The following is a 16,313-nucleotide window of genomic DNA, read 5'->3' on the forward strand; positions in this document are numbered from 1 at the left end:
TGACCTTTTATGCATTTTTTTTTATTTTCTGTATCCTCATTTTTTTCCTTATGGTCAGGTTATGGCTAAGATGTAAAAGCTATAATGGACAGCTCAAATTTGTAGCATATTAATTTAATAGAAAAGCATTTTTCTCTTTCTCACTTGCTTGTCTTTGTTTTATACAATCATAGCTTTGTGCATGTAAATTGCCATCTATGGAAGCCCCTTTTTACCTCAGAGTAAAAAATCAAAAAGATAACTGTGACAAAGTTTAAAATAAGAAATAAAGTCACGCTGTGAGATATAAAGTCACAATTATGAGATATAGGGCCAGATTTACTATCAGCTTGCGCCAGCACAAACCCTCATTTGGAGTTAAAAAAACGACTGTCAGGATTTACCAAAGACACGCAGTGGGAAATTAGCGCTGAAAAGGTGTGGACGCAGTTATTTTTGCGACTCACCTTATTTAATATGCATTTGTAGGAGTTTCTCTTTCAATCTGTAAATTTATGGAAGGTAAGTATTTAAAATAATCACGCACCGATTTACATGCGCTCGAAAATTCACTGGTATTTGCACCATTATTTAACGCCCAAACAAAGCATGTCTTAAAGCAGGCATTAATTTGCCCTGCTCTTGGTAGATTGCGCAGGTCATTATGGAAATGAGATGTTGCGTCTGTGTTTTTTAATGTGCATCTTGTCAGTAAATAACCTGCAGAATTTTCCCCTCCCATTGGCGCTTTTATGGAATTGCTCTCTAACGCTAATTTGCCCTGTTTAGTAAATCTGGCCCATAAAGTCATACTGCACGATAGAAAGACATTAGGTCAAATTTCAAGTTACAAAGTCACAATTAGTGGAAACAAACTCGCAGCTGCGAGATATAAAGTCACGGCGTGAGATATAGTCACATTTTGAGATATAACACCACAATGCGAGTTATAAAAATGCAATTGTAAAAAACAAACTTGTTTGTGAGATGTAAAGTGACAATGTTTAAAGAGAAAATTGAAATCGCAAGATATGAAGTCACACTGTGAGATATGAAGTCACATTTTGAGATATAATGTCACATTGTGAGTTATAAAGTCGCAATTGAGAAAAACAAACTTGCATTTGTGACATATACAGTCACAATTTTAAGGTATAGTCAAATTGTGAGATATAAAGTCACAATTATGAGAATCAAATTTGAGGTAGTGACATAAAATTGCAATTACCTTTTTTTTCTTTACTGGGGTGGAAATGGGCTTCCATAATCATCATCTCTGCCTAATTATGTATAACAAAAAGCATTGTTGTCTATTTATCTGAAGTAGAGCGATCACTTTTAAAATTTAAACACAGAGATATTCTAAAATACCAAAGAGACATCCTTGATCCTGTTCAACTCTCAATTTCTTAAAACATTACATTATTTTAGGAGTGAGAGAGAGAAAGTTTCTCAGTGCTTTGAGGGTTTGATGGCTTGATGATGCATTTTAGCCTGATCGTGGATCATCTGTGCAATACCCGATGGCCTTTGATTGCCATCAACATGCAAATTTCTCCTAAACACATGGCTTTTGATTGATTGAGAGAGAGCTTGAGATGGCCGTCATAATTTTGCCACAACAAGCCTGATATACTGCATCGATATACAGTACTTGTATTTCCCAAGGAATGCTGGGAAATGTCGTTTTCTTTTCTCCTCAACTTAAAAACTGCAGTCTTTACTCACTGCTTGCTTAGTTTAAATAGTACCATAAGAGTACTGCATCAGTCTTTCTCCATCTTGCATGCTAATCTGTTCATTTAAAATCAATAAATCACATGAACTAGTTTCAAGTTATGTGTGACAGCACGGATGTTCTGTTATGTGTACGATTGCAAAAGCTATGTAAGTTAAACCAGTAAAACTGTCCATCTATCGCACTCTCCCCTTCTTATTCAGCGTCGGTAAGGCTGTATGGAGGAGGGGGGCCCAGGGTGTTGTCTGAGGGTGTGGGGGTACCCGGCGGGCCGCTGGACGGGGTGGGAGAAGCACCTGGATCCTCAGAATCAGAGTTCTCCTGAGAAAGGTCATCCACCAGAGCCCTGCGGCCAGCACGCATGGAGATAGGGAGCGGAGCTCGCCTGAGACACAAACACAGAAATAGAGAATTCACTGCAATTCATACACAAAATATAATATACATATACAGTGTCCCCAAAACATTATATATGCATTCGACACAAAATATCAAAGCAAGTTTGGACTTTTCTAGACATTTTCACACTATAGTTGTTTAGATCAGAAGTTATTTGACAATATTTTTTACAGTGTAATAACTTTTTTGTCAAATGTTTTGCTTTAAAATGTTTTATCCTATAAAAACAAAACACACAAAAACAAACATGCCAAAATAGTGTAATAACATTTTTTTTTTGTCAAAAACAACATTTTGCTTTAAAACAACTGTCCTATAAACATAACAAAAGCCAAAATACTGTTTAATAACATTTTTGTCAAATTGTTTGTTTGAACATGTTTTATCCTATAAACCAGTGGTCTCAAACTCAATTCCTGGAGGGCCACAGCTCTGCAGAGTTTAGCTCCAAACAGCTCCAAATCACACCTGCTTGGAAGTTTCTAGTGATCCTGAAGACCTTGATTTGCTGGATCAGGTGTGTTTGATTAGGGTTGGAGCTAAACTGTGCAGAGCTGTGGCCCTCCAGGGTTTTGTTTCATAAAACAAGTTTACCAAATAATCCAGGCTTATTGCAGTTAGTCTGACTTATTTTGAACCACATCAACTGGCAATAAGTCAGACTAACTGAAATAAACCTGGCTTATTTGGTAAACTTGTTTTATGAAACAGGCCCCAGGAATTGAGTTTGAGACCAATGCTATAAACGCACAAAAAACAACACAAGCCAAAATAGCCTATTGCTTTAAGATGTTTTGTCCAATAAACAAAACAAGCAAAACACAACAAAAAACACAAGCCAAAATACAGTGTAATAACGTTTTTGTCAGATGGTTTGCTTTAACACATTTTGTCCTATAAACACAAGAAAACAAATCAATACAAAATAACTTGTTTTGATATTTTGTTGCCCAATTAAGTGTCCAAATACTTTTTGGGTTCACTGATTACAAACTGGAAGAAAGAAAGGAAAAAAAGAGGATGCTGAAAGAGTGAAACTAAGTCTATGATTGGTGGAAGAGAGAATCTGTGATTCATCACCATCTATAAACAGGAAGTGACCCACAATTCAATGTAGACTACACCATCTTTATATGCTTCTGAATAAATCAGTTACAAAGGACTAAAAAAGGGCACCTCTACACCCCTATACAGTCTCAACAGGGCACCTCTACACACCACTAGAATCAAGAGGAGAAAGGATAATTGCTCAGAGAGGAACATAAAGCACACAATGGTCACACATGAAAACCTACTGTTCTGACTTCTGCCGTTCTGTGACGCTGAGTGGGTGTAGGAGACAAACAGACAAATATGGATGGACACACAATCAGACAAATTAGATGAGTCAATGAGTGAATGAAACATGCACATACAGTGAAGAAATGGTTTGATGACATGCACATATATTTATGTATGAACAGAATGACTGGATCTTTCACTGTCCTATAAGCACAACATGTCGTAAGTTTCCTATTTTTTCTGTTCACACTGAATGCAAACTGCTGCCAAACATGACAGTCACAGCCAATTAGAGGAGATATTTGCTACATACTGTAAAAAAAATTATACCAAGTGACTAGCAAAATGTCTTGTCATGGTCTGGGCTGCTTGTTGCTTTTTTGCTGTCTGGTTAGGACACGGTGTTGCTCTCTTTGAATTTTATACTTAAAATAGCACTGTCATAACCATCCTAATCTTTACCTGAGTTGGGAACGGAGAGTGTTGAGCTCGCGGTTCATGCTCTGCATGCTGTCGCTCATTTCCTCCAGCTCTCGCTGTAGCTTCCTGCGCTGAGCGTTGGAGCGAGAGTTCTCTTCCTCCACCTCCTCTAACTGCCTCTTCAGCTGACGGAGACGTCCCATAGATTTATCCAACTACAAAAAGAGAGAGTACACATGTACAAGTCCATGTGTACTATACTACCCATCACCCTATGCATCCTGCAAATCATGTGATGAGTTTTTGTAAGTTAATGAAGGCTGGCAAGGTAGCATTAGCTACTTATGTTATGTAATATAAGCTGTTGTAGAGATAAGCAATTATGTTTCTGATAAGAAAATGCATTTAAAAGAAGAAATACAGACTGAATCGATAATTAGCAATGCTTTGTGGGATGAGTTCATTCATTCCCACGAGCTACACAGTATTTTACCTTTGCCTTTTACCTTTTTTTCCTTAATGTTGCTAGTTAATTTCATAATCATTTTGGACTGTTTTAATGTGATTTATCTCATGCTGATTGATTTGGCTGATCTACAAATGTTGTATGGAGAATTGCTTTAAAGAAGGCCTAAATCCTACACAGTTCTCCAGTCTGAGAAGCACTAATGATTTTTTTTTTAGGAGTACCTGTTCTCTATACTGATCTGCATGTCTCCTTTCATCTTCCACCTGTATCAGAACTTCTTTCAGTTTCTTCTCTGTTTTCCTCACAAGCTTATTAGCCATGGCTCGCTCCCTAGGAAGGGAGAAAAGGGAGAGAAGACACACGAAACAGTCACATTGCTGGTTTGATCTTTACAGTAAATTTAGATCCTTAAAAAATAATTAACTAAAAAAATCTGTCATCATTTTCTTGCTTTTTTAGAAACTGTATGCTCTTGTAGATACAATGAAATTTAATAGTAACCCATGGCTATCAAGCTTGATTTTTAGTGAATAATTTGAGTTTGTTTGTCACACAAAGCTATCAAACTTCTCTGTTTTCCTCACAAGCTTATTGGCCATGGCTCGCTCCCTAGGAAGGGAGAAAAGGGAGAGAAGACACACAAAACAGTCACATTGCTGGTTTGATCTTTACAGTAAATTTAGATCCTTAAAAAATAATTCACTAAAAAAATCTGTCATCATTTTCTTGCTTTTTTAGAAACTGTATGCTCTTGTAGATACAATGAAATTTAATAGTAACCCATGGCTATCAAGCTTGATTTTTAGTGAATAATTTGAGTTTGTTTGTCACACAAAGCTATCAAATGGCTTCCAAACACATTGAATATTACATGTAAGTCGTATAGGCCACTTTTATAATACTTTTAATGAAACTTTTCATCCCGTTTAGATCTCAACCTGAACTGTAAGTAAAAGAACAGTTCTGACATTCTGCTACTTCTCGTTTTTATGTTTTGTTTTTCATGCAATAAGGGGTTTAAAAGACCATTCATATTCAATAAAATTACTGATTTAACTGTACTGACACTATCAGATGAGAACATCATTTCAACATCGTCACTGTTATTGAACTGAATTGAATCAACACTGAACTTACTCGAGCTGAATAATGAAACTTTTGCCTTCTGCAGAGCTTCTAATAGCTGAATTGAACTTGTTTTATAATTTATGCACGTTGCAACACTGACAGTTACTGAACCGAATTGAAACAACTTTGAACTAAATTGAGCAAGATATTGACACTATTATCTTCAGTAGAGCTGCTTTACAGTTGAAAACTTGAGCTGAATGAAACTTTTGCCTTCTGCAGAGCTTCTAATAGCTGAATTGAACTTGTTTTATAACTTATGCACGTTGCAACACTGACAGTTACTGAACCGAATTGAAACAACTTTGAACTAAATTGAGCAAGATATTGACACTATTATCTTCAGTAGAGCTGCTTTACAGTTGAAAACTGTAAAGTCATAACTGACAAATCTTACAACATTAACAATTTTATTTTCCTGTTTATTAATGTGAAGTGGCTTTGAAGCAATCTGCATTGTATAAAATGCTATAACAATCAATATGACTTTTCTTACTGTCTCTCCTGCTCCAGTTGTTCCTCCACAGATTCTATCTTGGCCTCCAGGGCGACGACACTGAGGCGATGTTTTCCCTTCACAGCCCCCTCCATCTCACTGAGACGAGTTTTCAGCTCTTTATTCTGCCTCTCCAGAGTCTCTCGTGCGCTCTCGCTCTTCTGTGCCAGCGTCCTCTCTCCAGATAACTGGACTGTAAGTGTCTCAACCTAACAGAAACAGAGAGAAAGGCTCTGTCTCTGTGTGTTTGTCTGGTAGTATAGTGTGTGTTTGTGTGTTTCTTTGTCTACCTGTAAGGTGCTCTTCCTCTGCCTCTCGGCTAGTAGTTCGGCATTACTTTGTTCCTCCTCCAACTCTTCCTCCAGCTGAGTGATTCTGGCATCAAGACGCCTCTTCTCTTCCAACAGTGCAGATCTGCAGGGGAAACGAAGTATCACAACATGAATCCTATTTACTTTTTTAATAAACAGGCCTAGAGTTCAATAATGTGGACCTATGAATTGTGCACAATAAGACAAGGAACATGTATTAAGAAAGTAAGAATGGGGAAATTTTAATTTCATCATCACTGGACCTCAGCACAAGCACAGATACTGACTTTCCAGTTGTACTGTTGACGATTTCATCTGCCAGTTCATCTCTCTCCTGTTGGGCCTGTCTCCGCTGCCTCTCAGAAACAGCCAGCTCCTGAAAGAATGTCAAAAGAAGAGCAAAAAAAAAGAATAAGAGACTCAAAACAGTTAAAACTGTGTTTGTGTGTTTCGTTGTCTACCTGTAAGGTGCTCTTCCTCTGCCTCTCGGCTAGTAGTTCAGCATTACTTTGTTCCTCCTCCAACTCTTCCTCCAGCTGAGTGATTCTGGCATCAAGACGCCTCTTCTCTTCCAACAGTGCAGATCTGCAGGGGAAACGAAGTATCACAACATGAATCCTATTTACTTTTTTAATAAACAGGCCTAGAGTTCAATAATGTGGACCTATGAATTGTGCACAATAAGACAAGGAACATGTATTAAGAAAGTAAGAATGGGGAAATTTTAATTTCATCATCACTGGACCTCAGCACAAGCACAGATACTGACTTTCCAGTTGTACTGTTGACGATTTCATCTGCCAGTTCATCTCTCTCCTGTTGGGCCTGTCTCCGCTGCCTCTCAGAAACAGCCAGCTCCTGAGAGAATGTCAAAAGAAGAGCAAAAAAAAAGAATAAGAGACTCAAAACAGTTAAAACATCTTCTGGATTACACAGGCAGAGCAACACACCTCTGTCAGCTGTAATAGTTCTGCTTCCAGCGTTTGCAGCCGTTTCTCGCTGTCCTTTGACTGGGCAACAATCTCGTCTCGAGCCAACTTGGTCTCATCAAGCTCACGAATAAGCTCCTTCATCTGAGTCTGAAAAACACACAGGAACACACTGAATATTCACATCAGGGCTCTTCAGCTGTCAGCCTGCAGGCCAAATCAGATTCATCAATTTTTTACGACTACTTTGGTTTATTTTAATGAAATCTGGCCTTTTGGTTTCCAATAAATATTCCAAACATCACTTCTGATACACAACTAGTTATAATCACTCAACTCGCAGCAACCCATTTTTATCATTTATTGTGGTTTATATAATGATTAATTAAACTGACGAACCTGGAGACGTTTCATCTGTCTTAGTGCTTCCTCTCTGCCCCGATTGGCTGCTTCCACCTGAGCCTCAGCCTCCTGCAGCTCTGTCTCCAGTTGTTTTTTGACAGTCAAAGCCTGAGCTCTCTGAGTCTTCTCCTCTTCAAGCATTGTTTCAAGTTCTCGCACCTGAACAAGTGATAGAAGAAACAAATATAGAGCAGGAGAGAAAAGGAGGTTAAGATCAATTCTTTTCAAATAGTATCTCATCGCTTCACTTCTTCGTTCTGCTGAAGGCAGTTACCTGTTTGTTGAGTGCTCTCCTCTTTTCTTCCCCTTTCTCCTCTTTAGTGCTGATCTCTCTCTCAAACTGAGCTCTAAGAGCCTGAAGGGTGACTTCCAGTCTGAGGCGAGCGTTCTCGGCTTCTGCCAGCTCATCCTCCAGCTCCTGGGTCTGTTCTTTCAGAGACTGGGCTTCTGTTTCCAAAGCCCGTCGAGAACGTTCTAGCTCATGAACCTGAAGAGGCGTGACAAAGGGAAACACATAAAGAAAGAAAAACATAATTATTTTAGAACAGAATAAGCTCTTGTTATTACTATGCTATAAATAAATATTAATAAATAAATGTTAATAAATATTATATGAGTGCATTGGTAAAAAGCAAGCTGTACATTTTTGCCCACGTCATCTTGGGCATTGACGAGCTGCTCCATCTCCAGACGGAGCTGCTTATTGGTTCTCTCCAGCTCATCTCTCTGCTCTGTTGCTTCCTGCAATGCCCTTGAGAGAGACAGGAAACGTGTCTCCTTCTCTCGACTCTCTGCCTCTGCGCGGTCCCGTTCCTCCAGCAGCCGAGCACTAACTGCTTTCTCCTCTGCCAAACACTGAAGGTTAAAGGTCAAAGGGTGATGAATGTCTTGAGCTGCACTTCTCATTTTCAAGGCTTTTTACTTTTTACCACAGCCAATCCAACCATCTATCCATCATCAGCCAGCCAATCTGTCCATCCATCCTTCCACCAGCCAATCCATCCATTTATCTATCCACCATTTAATCTATCCATACATACTTCCATTTATCATCCCTTCATCCATCCATCCACCAGTCATTCTATACATCATTCCATCCATCCACCAGTTAATCTATCCATCCATCCATCCTTCCATTTATCATCCATTCATCCATCCATCCTTCCACCAGTCAATCCATCCATCTATCTATCTATCCACCATTTAATCTATCCATACATACTTTCATTTATCATCCATCCATCCATCCACCGGTTAATCTATCCATCCATCATCCTTCCATTTATCATCCATCCATCCACCAGTCATTCTATCCATCCATCCATCATCCTTCCATTTATCATCCATCCATCCATCCACCAGTTAATCTATCCATCCATCATCCTTCCATTTATCATCCATCCATCCATCCACCAGTTAATCTATCCATCCATCATCCTTCCATTTATCATCCATCCATCCACCCACACAGTTCAATTCTATCCATACATACTTCCATTTATCATCCATCCATCCATCCACCAGTTAATCTATCCATCCATCATCCTTCCATTTATCATCCATCCATCCACCAGTCATTCTATCCATCATTCCATCCATCCATCCATCCATCCATCCATCCACCATTCAATCCATCCATCATTTCATCCATTTATCATCCATCCATCCACCAGTCAATCTATCCATCCATCCGTCCATTTATCATCCATCCATCCACCATTCAATCCATCCATCATTTAATCCATTTATCATCCATCCATCCGTCCATTTATCATCCATCCATCCACCCACACAGTTCAATCCATTCATCAGTCCATCCATCCATCCATTTATCATCCATCAATCCATCCATCCATTCACCAGTCAATCTATCCATCCATCCATCCGTCCATTTATCATCCATCAATCCATCCATTCACCAGTCAATCTATCCATCCATCCATCCATCCATCTGTCCGTCCATTTATCATCCATCCATTCACCAGTCAATCTATCCATCCATCCATTCACCAGTCAATCTATCTAACATTCATCCATCCACCCACCCACCAGTCAATGCATCCATTATTCCTTCCATCTCTCCAGCCATCCAAGTGAATCCATTCATGTATCCATTCATCAAGTCAAACCATCCATCCCTCCACCATCCCATCAGTTAATCCTTCCATCCACCAGTCAATCAATCCATCATTCCATTCACCACTCAATCTATTCATCATTCCATCCATCTCTCTATGCATGCATTCATTCAGTCGAACCATCCATCCAACCCTTCGATCCACCAGTCAGTCCATTTATCCAGTCAATCCATCCTTCCAACCATCCAGTCATTCTAACATCTATCCATCCATCCATCCAACTATCCATCCCTCCCCCTCTGTGTTTCCTACTGTACCTGATCAAATTTCTTCTGTCGTTTCTCCAGAGCAGTGCAGTTCTGTCTTTCTCTCTGCAAAGCAATTGTCATGTCCTCTATCTCTTCTCTCAGCCGTTCTTTCTGTCTCTCTATGCGTTCTTTCTCTTCTTCTTTGGCTCTCTCTCTCTGTATGGCGTTCTCCAGCTCTCTCTGCATCTTCCTCCTGGCCTCCTCCCCGACCTCCACCGCTGAATTCACTTCCTCTGTCTGCCTCTTTAGATCAGACAGCTGCATGGACACATAAACATAACATCATAAAACAGAGTAAAGATAAAACAACAGATTTTTAGTTGGGTGAAAAATGGACGTGTACCTGTTGTGTGTGGTTCTGAATCTGGCGTGTAAGTTCTCTGGTCTTCTCCTCCTCCTCCTCTAGTCTCTCCATCAATCCAGCTTTTTCTTCCTCTAGAGCACGCACACGTGAGCCCAGCGCCAACTTCTGCCGTGTCTCTTCCTGCAGTAGCTCCTAAAAAATAATACACACACACACACACACACACACACACACACACATTAAGCATGCTTAAGAAGCCATCATATTCACAGTCGCAGAGAGACATCACAGTCTCTAAGATCTGCTTTAATATATAACAACAATCAGAGTGTGCGGCGAACCTCTGGAGTATTTAATTTCCTATTCATCCATCCAACCATCATACAATGTGTTTCTTCAAAAGCAGTTCAGTTAAGTCCCATGAGCCTATTAATATGTAGCGGAAGAGAGCAAATTAAAACACACACACAAGTTACCTGCACATCATGTAGTTGGCTCTCCAGACTGCTGACCTCCTTACTTAGGCGGTGAGATTTGGACTCAGATGAGGACAGGGAACTGGACAGAGACTCGAGCTCCGACTGAGAGGGAGAGAATTCAGTGTTTGGATGTTTTTAAAACTGGTTTGATTTATTGGTTCGTTTGTAACATTGTGATTGGTAAACCAGCCAATTACCAGCTTGGACCAGCTAATGACCAGTTTGGACCAACTAGAAACCAGATACCATGTATCAAAACAGCTACCAGCTTAAGCTAGATTTTCCAGAAAGGGGAAGGATTTCCGTTAAATTTTGTGGGCAAAAAAGCTTTTTTGCCATTGTCTACTGTCAATAGTGTAGCAATGTACTGTATGAAGCATAGCTCACAGAGAACTCACTTTCAAACCAAGTAGTTTTCCATTGATCAACGCAACTAATTCACTTAACCAACTTGAACCCACTGCAAAATCTGCAAGGGGAAATCTTTTGCCCTCATGCGAAACTACCAATCGCATAGAATCCCATTTAAACAGATTTCTGGATTTCAACTGCAAAAATTGGCCCAAAACACAAACCGAGTTTACATGAATTAGATTTCCCTGGTGCCCACCAGAAAAAAACAGTTTATTTTCCATAAACCAAGATATTGACTGTGAAATTAGTGGCCTTAGTTGAAAGGCCCATTTCTACCTGGAGTTTACTGAGTCGCTCCTCTCGCTCCTCTCTTTCTCTCTCAGCCTGTGCGAGGCGTGCGTTGAGTTCCTGTAACTGTCCCTCTGCTCGCTTTCTGCCCCTCTCGCTCTCCATCTTCCCTCCCTGTAAAGTCTTCAGCTCAGCACTCAGGTTCATGCGCTCCTCCTCCAGAATGGCCTTCGCCTTCTCCAGAGACTGACGGGACTGTGAACACACATGCACCTCAAAGGTTGGCAACTTACAAATACAAACCTGACTTCCCAGTGTAACAACAGCTTGTAAACATGTTGCATTAGACGTAAACACTAAGAGACGCACTCTCTTGGCGTTATCCAGCTGCTCCTGTAGGGAGTCTATAGCAGCGGTGTGTTTGATGCGGAGCTCCGACAGCTGGGCTTCATGACGACGGGTCTCCTCCTCCAAACATCTCTGAAGCTCTCCTAATTCAGCCTCACGGCGAGACCTAAACAAACACACATGCTTAAAATCAGGATAAATTAAGTTGTCCAAAATGCCTGCCTTTAAATAAAGTCTACCCTTCTGATAATTGTAATGAATATGCACTTGAAGTGTACTTCAAATCTTAAAATATATATATTTTTCAATTGTACTTGTTGGTAATATAATATTAAATAAATAAAAGGCCACATAAGTGTGTATCATGAAACTATACTGTCTTTAAGAACACTTAAGTATACATTTAAAAAATGCACAATTAAAGGTTTTAAAGTACAAAATCAAATCATTGTTTTAATATTTTGTTGTGTTTTAAAGTACACTTATGTTGATATGTTGACCAACATACTAAAGCACATGTAAAGTACTTAGTAGTGTGTTGAGTAAAGTAACTGTAGTGTGTTATAGTGTCTATATTTAAATGTACTAAATTGCAACTTTATCATTACAAATGTGTATTTACACATACATTTAAATACAAGCTTCATTAAAAATGAGTAGTTTACCATAAATGCTTGTCACTACATTTGGCAGTACACTATTTTAGAGACAATAGAAGTGATTATGAAATTATATATGAAAGTGTACTTAAGTCCTGTTAAAGTGGGTCAAAATAGCATACTGAAGTTAAGTTAATTACACTTAAACTTAAAAAAGTATATTTATACAGTTTTATATTTTTTATAGAACTGTATAAATTTAAACTATCATACATCTTATTTATTTGCAATTAAAGTACAAAATCAAATCATTGTTTTAATATTTTGTTTTTGTTTTAAAGTACACTTATGTTGATATGTTGACCAACATAATAAAGCACATGTAAAGTACTTAGTAGTGTGTTGAGTAAAGTAACTGTAGTGTGTTATAGTGTCTATATTTAAATGTACTAAATTGCAACTTTATCATTACAAATGTGTATTTACACATACATTTAAATACAAGCTTCATTAAAAATGAGTAGTTTACCATAAATGCTTGTCACTACATTTGGCAGTACACTATTTTAGAGACAATAGAAGTGATTATGAAATTATATATGAAAGTGTACTTAAGTCCTGTTAAAGTGGGTCAAAATAGCATACTGAAGTTAAGTTAATTACACTTAAACTTAAAAAAGTATATTTATACAGTTTTATATTTTTTATAGAACTGTATAAATTTAAACTATCATACATCTTATTTATTTGCAATTAACATTCATTAAGTGTCCAAAAACATTACGCTGAGTTCTTCTGTACAAATTTTTAAAGTATATTATTTCTGTAGTAAGTATTATTTTCAAGTGTATTTCTTTTTTACAAGGATTTAATAGTGATTTTCTCACTAGTTGACTATTTCGTGACAATTTAATATCGAAATTTGTCTTTTAGTTCTATAGTTTATGCCTTTTTTTCAGTAAGCATGTAAAGCTTTTCACTAAATATTATTTAAAATAGCACACAAACACACACACACACACACCTGAGCTCTTGCTGAGCAGCTGTAGTGTCCAATGTATCTTCTAGTTCAGTCCTCAACGCCTCTAACTCCTCTCCCAGATCTCTCCTCTGTTTCTCAGCTCTCTCCCTCATTCCTTTTTCATTGTCCACCTCCTCTTTAAGCTCAGAGACCTGAGACATGGCCTCTCTCAGGGCTCTCTGAGCCTCTGCACGACGTGCCCCCTCTTCTTCCAGCCTGAGGGAGAGAAAATGTAAGAGATGTCATTGTTAAGGAGTATTACTTCTTAAAGTGGCTGTGCTACATTGTGCTACATGGCTGGATTCGCTTTAAGATAGACTTATGTTTGTGCATGTACCGTGTCTGTAGTGTGGTGATCTCTTTCTCTCTTTGGCTCAGGCTGCCTCTCAGCTCAGTGACGAGTAAGCTCTGGTCAGACAGCTGCTCTTGGGCCTCCACTGCCTCTCCTTCCATCCGCCTCTTCCACTTTTCCTGTTCCAGACGGCCCTGCTCTTCCCTCTTCAGACGCTCTTGTTTTAATATTTTGTTTTTGTTTTAAAGTACACTTATGTTGATATGTTGACCAACATAATAAAGCACATGTAAAGTACTTAGTAGTGTGTTGAGTAAAGTAACTGTAGTGTGTTATAGTGTCTATATTTAAATGTACTAAATTGCAACTTTATCATTACAAATGTGTATTTACACATACATTTAAATACAAGCTTCATTAAAAATGAGTAGTTTACCATAAATGCTTGTCACTACATTTGGCAGTACACTATTTTAGAGACAATAGAAGTGATTATGAAATTATATATGAAAGTGTACTTAAGTCCTGTTAAAGTGGGTCAAAATAGCATACTGAAGTTAAGTTAATTACACTTAAACTTAAAAAAGTATATTTATACAGTTTTATATTTTTTATAGAACTGTATAAATTTAAACTATCATACATCTTATTTATTTGCAATTAACATTCATTAAGTGTCCAAAAACATTACGCTGAGTTCTTCTGTACAAATTTTTAAAGTATATTATTTCTGTAGTAAGTATTATTTTCAAGTGTATTTCTTTTTTACAAGGATTTAATAGTGATTTTCTCACTAGTTGACTGTTTCGTGACAATTTAATATCGAAATTTGTCTTTTAGTTCTACAGTTTATGCCTTTTTTTCAGTAAGCATGTAAAGCTTTTCACTAAATATTATTTAAAATAGCACACACACACACACCTGAGCTCTTGCTGAGCAGCTGTAGTGTCCAATGTATCTTCTAGTTCAGTCCTCAACGCCTCTAACTCCTCTCCCAGATCTCTCCTCTGTTTCTCAGCTCTCTCCCTCATTCCTTTTTCATTGTCCACCTCCTCTTTAAGCTCAGAGACCTGAGACATGGCCTCTCTCAGGGCTCTCTGAGCCTCTGCACGACGTGCCCCCTCTTCTTCCAGCCTGAGGGAGAGAAAATGTAAGAGATGTCATTGTTAAGGAGTATTACTTCTTAAAGTGGCTGTGCTACATTGTGCTACATGGCTGGATTCGCTTTAAGATAGACTTATGTTTGTGCATGTACCGTGTCTGTAGTGTGGTGATCTCTTTCTCTCTTTGGCTCAGGCTGCCTCTCAGCTCAGTGACGAGTAAGCTCTGGTCAGACAGCTGCTCTTGGGCCTCCACTGCCTCTCCTTCCATCCTCCTCTTCCACTTCTCCTGTTCCAGACGGCCCTGCTCTTCCCTCTTCAGACGCTCTGAGAGAAAGGAAAATACATTTTTGTACCTGTTTGTGTTTTTATAAAGGATTAGTCCACCCCAAAATAAAAAAAAAAGTTATTTATTTACCATCATGCTATTCCAACCCCAACAATACCAGTAACTGTTATTTTTATATGGAAGACGAAAGGAAAATTTTTTAAGAATCTTGATGCTGTCCTTTTGCATACCAAGATGTTTGTTCATATTGAACATGTAAGACAAGGTTCAAAAAGGACAAAAAAAATCACCATAAGAGTAGTTCATGTGATTTGTGTGCTATTTACAAGTCTTCTGAAGTCTTTTTAAACTATTCTTATGGTGCTTTTATAGTGTTTTTTGTTCTCCCATCCGCCTCTTCCACTTCTCCTGTTCCAGACGGCCTTGCTCTTCCCTCTTCAGACGCTCTGAGAGAAAGGAAAATACATTTTTGTACCTGTTTGTGTTTTTATAAAGGATTAGTCCACCCCAAAATAAAAAAAAAAGTTATTTATTTACCATCATGCTATTCCAACCCCAACAATACCAGTAACTGTTATTTTTATATGGAAGACGAAAGGAAAATTTTTTAAGAATCTTGATGCTGTCCTTTTGCATACCAAGATGTTTGTTCATATTGAACATGTAAGACAAGGTTCAAAAAGGACAAAAAAAATCACCATAAGAGTAGTTCATGTGATTTGTGTGCTATTTACAAGTCTTCTGAAGTCTTTTTAAACTATTCTTATGGTGCTTTTATAGTGTTTTTTGTTCTCCACTGTTGTTGTATGGAAAGGAGATGCGTAGATATTCATCAAAAATCCCTCTTTTTGTGTTTAATGCATAAAAAAAAATATACGAGACATGAGATACACTATCATTCAAAAGGGGTGAGTAAGATTTTTGAAAGAAGTCTCACCAAGGCTGAATTTATTTAATTAAAATACAGTAAACAGCAATATCGCAAAATATTATTACAATTTTAAATAACTGTTTTCTGTTTTAATATATTTTAAAATGCAATTTATTCCTGTATGACAAAGCTGAATTTTCAGCAGCCATTATTCAAGGCTTGTTCATTCAGATATCATTCTAATATGCTAATCTGTTAGCATCTGTCTATTATTATCAATGTTGAATACAGTTTTGCTAATATTACTGTGGAAACTATAATTCCCTTTCAGTAGATCACTTTCAACGTCACGTCGGTGACCGATGAATTGGGATCTCGCTTAGAGAGACCAATCCACTTCGAGTGTAAACTAAACGAGCCAATGCACATT

At 38.1% G+C, this 16,313-nt stretch overlaps 1 protein-coding gene across 7 annotated transcripts in view; it reads right to left on the reverse strand.

Annotated features, from left to right (window-relative positions):
* Window positions 1-717: 717 nt before the first annotated feature.
* The window catches only part of LOC107685529 (myosin-10-like), a 49,520-nt gene continuing 33,924 nt past the window's right edge, over window positions 718-16,313 (reverse strand). For 5 of the 7 annotated variants that reach the window (XM_016482136.1, XM_016482133.1, XM_016482137.1 and 2 more), the window contains 18 exons: window positions 13,669-13,840; window positions 13,335-13,547; window positions 11,733-11,877; window positions 11,412-11,618; window positions 10,719-10,823; window positions 10,282-10,434; window positions 9,948-10,196; window positions 8,195-8,407; window positions 7,827-8,039; window positions 7,550-7,711; window positions 7,172-7,300; window positions 6,991-7,079; window positions 6,683-6,806; window positions 5,911-6,119; window positions 4,508-4,616; window positions 3,860-4,032; window positions 3,412-3,438; window positions 718-2,102 (listed from right to left, as the gene is read on the reverse strand). In XM_016482136.1, the coding sequence (XP_016337622.1) occupies window positions 1,913-2,102; window positions 3,412-3,438; window positions 3,860-4,032; window positions 4,508-4,616; window positions 5,911-6,119; window positions 6,683-6,806; window positions 6,991-7,079; window positions 7,172-7,300; window positions 7,550-7,711; window positions 7,827-8,039; window positions 8,195-8,407; window positions 9,948-10,196; window positions 10,282-10,434; window positions 10,719-10,823; window positions 11,412-11,618; window positions 11,733-11,877; window positions 13,335-13,547; window positions 13,669-13,840 (2,882 nt within the window). In that variant the 3' untranslated portion in view covers window positions 718-1,912. Of the gene's footprint in view, window positions 2,103-3,411; window positions 3,439-3,859; window positions 4,033-4,507; window positions 4,617-5,910; window positions 6,120-6,682; window positions 6,807-6,990; window positions 7,080-7,171; window positions 7,301-7,549; window positions 7,712-7,826; window positions 8,040-8,194; window positions 8,408-9,947; window positions 10,197-10,281; window positions 10,435-10,718; window positions 10,824-11,411; window positions 11,619-11,732; window positions 11,878-13,334; window positions 13,548-13,668; window positions 13,841-14,544; window positions 14,758-14,878; window positions 15,051-16,313 lie in introns of all 7 variants that reach the window. The other 2 variants (XM_016482138.1, XM_016482135.1) reach the window with 2 other exon arrangements.

This window comes from Sinocyclocheilus anshuiensis, unplaced genomic scaffold (genome assembly GCF_001515605.1).
Source record: "Sinocyclocheilus anshuiensis isolate Anshui unplaced genomic scaffold, SAMN03320099.WGS_v1.1 scaffold185, whole genome shotgun sequence".
Taxonomy (NCBI): domain Eukaryota; kingdom Metazoa; phylum Chordata; class Actinopteri; order Cypriniformes; family Cyprinidae; genus Sinocyclocheilus; species Sinocyclocheilus anshuiensis.